The 5139-nt window shown below is 40.0% G+C and overlaps 1 protein-coding gene across 1 annotated transcript; it reads right to left on the bottom strand.

Moving 5' to 3' along the window:
* Positions 1–876: 876 nt before the first annotated feature.
* On the bottom strand, positions 877–4871 carry LOC113284169 (ethylene-overproduction protein 1-like). The gene is made up of 4 exons (XM_026533582.1): positions 2433–4871; positions 1941–2232; positions 1539–1848; positions 877–1247 (listed from the first exon to the last, which is right to left on the bottom strand). Exons 1-4 carry the CDS (start codon positions 4466–4468, stop codon positions 1012–1014), a joined length of 2874 nt encoding a protein of 957 aa, XP_026389367.1. The 5' UTR covers positions 4469–4871; the 3' UTR covers positions 877–1011.
* Between the last annotated feature and the right edge of the window lie 268 nt (positions 4872–5139).

Genomic DNA, 5139 nt, shown 5'->3' with positions numbered 1-5139 from the left:
TTACACAAAAAATTCTTCTAGCCGAAATGTCTACTGTAACTACCATTTTCAATGGGTTTTAATGATTTCTAATCGATTTCTTCAACAAATAACGAATTGAAAAGAATAGGTATGAAGGAAATTACCCGCGGATTTGCATTTCACTTGAATCGGACTTCTTGGTTTCTGTTGGATGATTGATTTTTCCTCTGAACGGTGGTTCAAGTTCTTTTTGAAGTAGCAATTGTTTTGGGAGATTCACTATATGTGGGAGTCCCGGACTCAATCCTGGAAGTCTGGGTGTTTGCTTGGCACGCATTGCTTATGAAGATTGATTAACTGACGATGAAATTTTTTCGAATCGACGATTAACGTTGCTGTTGACGAAGAAGAGGAAAAGAGGAGAAGAAGAAGATGAAGAAGAAAAGAATAATCAGTTTTGAAACTGATTTTAAGTTTTTATTAAGGTTTTAATTAAGATTTAATTAGTGGGTTAGATTAGAGGGTAATGGGCTAGATTAGTGGGTTATTAGGGTTAGTTATAATCTTAATTAGAATAAGGACAGATTAGTCTTCCCTAATCTTTTAGGACACCCCTTATAATATAGGGTATAGTCCCCCACCTTTTTTGAGTAGTCCCCAAAAAATCGTTTTTTAGGTATGAGGGCTGGGCTAGATAATGGTTCCGGCCCAGATAGTTAGGTTTGGCCAGGGGGTCAAGCCTAGCTTTTCCCCAAAACCTAAACAGGTTCAGTTTTCCCACAAAATGCCAATATTTGAAACTCTATTCCCACTTCCCAGAGTTACAAAAGGAGAGCTTTGGAAGATTGGTACAGAAGAGAATCCTGGATGAGGACTCCGCTGCAATTGCCAGCAAGATCTCAGGCACCCGAGGTGTTAACGATTTTCATATTTATAAATCTGGTTTGTGTTGGATTTCCAAGCAAAACTACATCTACAGATGACTAGGTGCATGTACTAGTACATGATAGGTAAAACATTTCAAATTGTGTGAAATGGCCAAAAATATATTCAATTATTTCCAATCTGGTTTGTGTCCACAATTGATCTATTATACAGTTCCATGGTGTCTGAGTGGTTGGGATCTAGGCAAAGAGCCGCTTCACAGTCACGAACAGTTTGAACGGAGTCGCCCATCGATTCAAAAAATGCTGCTCTAAGATGCAGCAACTGAAGGTCTGGCTTAAATGCTATGGCCTTCGTAAGCTCTGCAATGGCTTCTGTTTCTTTGCGGTCATCCATTAGCACTGGTCAAGACACAAAACAGATTGTTATGGCAAATTACAAACCAACCTAAAAACAACCCAATGGTAAAAGTGGTTGAGTGTGTGCATGTCTACAAAATTGGGCTAATACACATTTCCCAGCAGACGTCTTAAAAGCGTAGATTCATATATTCCAGGAAACGATAATATAGTCATTCAGTTTCAGATATTAATATAACAACATAGAAACAACTCTGGTGGTTTAAACATTGGCGGTTGTAGCTGGAAAAACATATAGCACATAAAAAGCTTAGAAGACCATGTAGAGCATACCTGCTGCTCTGTATCTGTAGGGGTAAGTTCTCAGTGGATCCAATTGTGTTGCCATAGTAAGATCGCTCTTTGCCATGTCACGATCACAGTACTCTGAACGTTTTTCATATGCAGACGCATTGTTCTGTGCCTTCTCTATCAACTTTGTCATTTCATCGTAAGCATTTTTCCTTTGAGTCTTGAGATGGTGAACACGAGCCAGGCCCTGATGTGCTCTTGTGTGCCTGATGTTAAGGGCACTCACATAGCAGTCGGCCGCAAGATCCAGCTTATCACAGTCTACATATACACTCCCTAGGTTGTTTAACGCCTGGTAAAACAGTAACATAAATCAAGAAAGTTGTTAGCCTAAATGACCAAACTAAAAGGATCCTCGTCATCTACTTTGTTGAGAATACTTACTTGTCCCTTCCGAAGCCCATCTGAAGGGCATTTAAGGGCTTCTTCTAGAAGCTGGATCACGTATGATGAAGATTCAGCATCTAGGCTTGTATCTGCCAATGCATATGCTTTGAGGAAAAAAGCTTCAAATGATCTCTGGATTGAAATGGACTTCTCGGCCTTAGCTAGTGCCTCTTCACGGTGTCCAGTGTCATACAAAATCCATCCTTCATATACAAGCCTTTCATGCTCGGAACTAGAATGATTTCGAGCTAAACGCAAACTACGCATCGCAGCCTTTTGACAATTTAACCTGTAACATTTCAAAAATATCAGGATCTGCTTCAGTTAAATTGGCCAATGGACCTTTAATAGAGTTAATTCTTTACATGTTAGATACCAGGGTTTTTACTTCTCATTCTAACGTATCCAAAAAAGAAAAAGAAAAAACTTAGCAGTCGAAGAACCTGTTTGCCAACCAATATAATAAATCATTCCATAAATTGTTCATACCGCAACAAAAGGAGGGACTGCCGAAAGAGAAGGAGACTCTTCCCTGGGTCATTTGCTAGCATCTGGTGAACAACAGCCAGAGACCCAATATCATCAACAGAAGACCACCTGTCATAAAGTTGCATCCAGCAATCTGCCTGACTCCATTGCTGAACATTTCTGCGAAGGAGCTCAACCAGGTAATTTCCATGTACCTTGCCGTGATACATCATGTAATTTGGTTCCAATGTCAACAGTGCTCTGATATCTCGCAGGGCTGCTTCGTAATCCTCCAGGACAATTGAGAACCAAGCACGCAGTTCAAGACAATCTGGGGTGACCTTGAACCCAATAATCTTGTCAATCTCTAAGATAGCCGCACCAATCTTGTTTTCTTCCACCAACGTGACCGCTCTGTACTTGTACGGGAAGGGAAGAGTGGGATCCAACTCAGTTGCAGTGTCCAAATCCATCATCCTCTCCTTCCCAGTGCAATACAAAGATCTCTCCTGGTACATCCACCCAAGGGGTGTATACTCAGAAATGAGGGCACTTGCCTGTTTGTACGCAGTGTACTTATGACCTCTTTTATACTTGCTTCTGGCAACACCCGTTAAAGAATACACATGTCCAACCTCCACAGCAGCTTCAAACCAATGTTGCGCACCCTTATACTCTTTCCTCTCGAGCATCACACAACCCAATTGATGGAAAGCGAGCCCCTTCTGCCATTCTAGTGTTGCACATTCTCCTAATCTCTCTAACAACATAACTGTAGTATTTGATTTTATGTCCTCTTCCATAGCCACCAAGCTCAAGAAGTAATACAATGTGAACGAAGCGTGCCCCATGATTTCCAATCTCTTTCTAGCCTCCAACCCACAAAACAGTCTCATTATATTTGAATTGTGCATAGACCTTGGAAGTTCTCTCAGGAGTACCTGCAAACAAGAGGCCACTAAAAGATACGCCATCTCCTCCAACCCATACTCTATTACCAACAAAGCATCTTCAACATTACAAACCAAGTCTGCCAAATGCTTATCACAAGCAGCCTTCATCTCTTCACAACAAAATCTATTTGCAAACGACAGAATCTCCAATACAATTCTAGGTGAAAGTGTAAACGACTCTAGCTTCTTTGTCCTGCTAAACAACTCAACAGCTCTCATTCCCTCCACTGATATCTCACCATGAGCAAAACTTATCTTCTCTCTTTTAGATTCCCTAAACTCACCATACAGCAACGTATTCAATGGTCTCGATAAACAACCAATCTTATACCTAACACATCTTATCTCCTCATTTCCAATACAAAACGAAACATCATAATCATCCCCCTCAGAAGTCGAACATTCTTCTTCCTCTCGTTCATCAACTGACAAAACTTCCACCAACGTTCTCCTACACGGACACGCTTCAAAAACCAAATCCGGATCATACCCGGGCACTAAACTAGACTTAGGACATTCAATAACACGACCATTACCACAATCCATCGAACACGAACCATCAAACTCATCTTCTCTCCTTTCATACCTCAACCAAGCTGACAACACAACCTTCTCATTTACATCCACCGCATACTGCCTCGCAGACCGCAAACTTCTCCTCAAGAACTTAGGCTCCGACAATCCCTTAAACAACGAACATTGTTCAAGAAAAGCCATAGATTTCTCCTCCACAGAACAACTCTCGAGACGTTTATAAACATTCGCTAAAGATTCAACATAGTTTATAGATTTGAAATACGGTTCAATTGGGGGTTCTAAGAGATCAGTACTAGGTAAACCAAATGGAAGCAATAAATTATCAATTGAAATGGATTGACTCAATTTTGACCTGATTGATGAGTTGTTGACTGTTCTAATTTGAGCACTAGTAGTACTATGTTGTTGTTTATCTTCATTATTGCTATGATTACAACATGGGTTTGTGGTATTTAGGGCATAAACTTGATTACCTTTGCATCCATTTACAAGCTTCATAGTATTGAATAGATTACTGTTATTATGATGTTGCTGCATCTTTAAATTTTCATCTGATCTTTTTTGCATCTAATCAAAAAATTAAATTTTGAGAAAGACCCAGAATCGAAAATTACCTGGTTTTTCTGGCAATAATCATCATTACCTCAAAAACCCAGAATCGAATTTTCACCTCGTTCTCCTGGCAGTAATCACCATAACCTCAACAGCCCAGAGAGTGTTTTACAATGGGGGTTGGTTTTTTTTTTTTTTTTTGTTGAAGAACCTAATTTGAAATTGAGAGATTTGCAGTGGTGGTAGTGGGTGGTGGATGGTGGTGGTGTACTCTACAGTGGTGTGTTGTGGTGTTTATCTGGTTAGAAATGGAAGAGAAAGAGAGTCTAAAAAGACTATCTTTGAGCATTAAAGTCCTTTCTCATCTGCTATATAAACCAGTCCTTGTTGCTGCTGCTGATGTTGCTGGTCTTGGATGGACAAGTCCTGATGGCTACCTCAATACTAAATTCATTGTTCCTGCTGACACTAGCATGGGGCTTAAATGCACCAAGTACATGTACCACATCCCAAATATTTGCATTTCATTCGAATTTTGGGACATTATCACACCAACCTAGGCAGCTTGTGATGCACTATTACTAACACATCTGAATTTGACTCAAATAATTTTATCTAATCTTTCAGATAAATATCCAGTGAGTCTGGCTCAGAAGTTTTCAAGTCAGGAATATGAGTTGACTCAG

This window comes from Papaver somniferum, chromosome 5, assembly GCF_003573695.1.
Source record: "Papaver somniferum cultivar HN1 chromosome 5, ASM357369v1, whole genome shotgun sequence".
Taxonomy (NCBI): Eukaryota; Viridiplantae; Streptophyta; class Magnoliopsida; order Ranunculales; family Papaveraceae; genus Papaver; species Papaver somniferum.
Note: the sequence above shows the minus strand (reverse complement) of the source record. Positions and strands in the feature narration are given on the sequence as shown.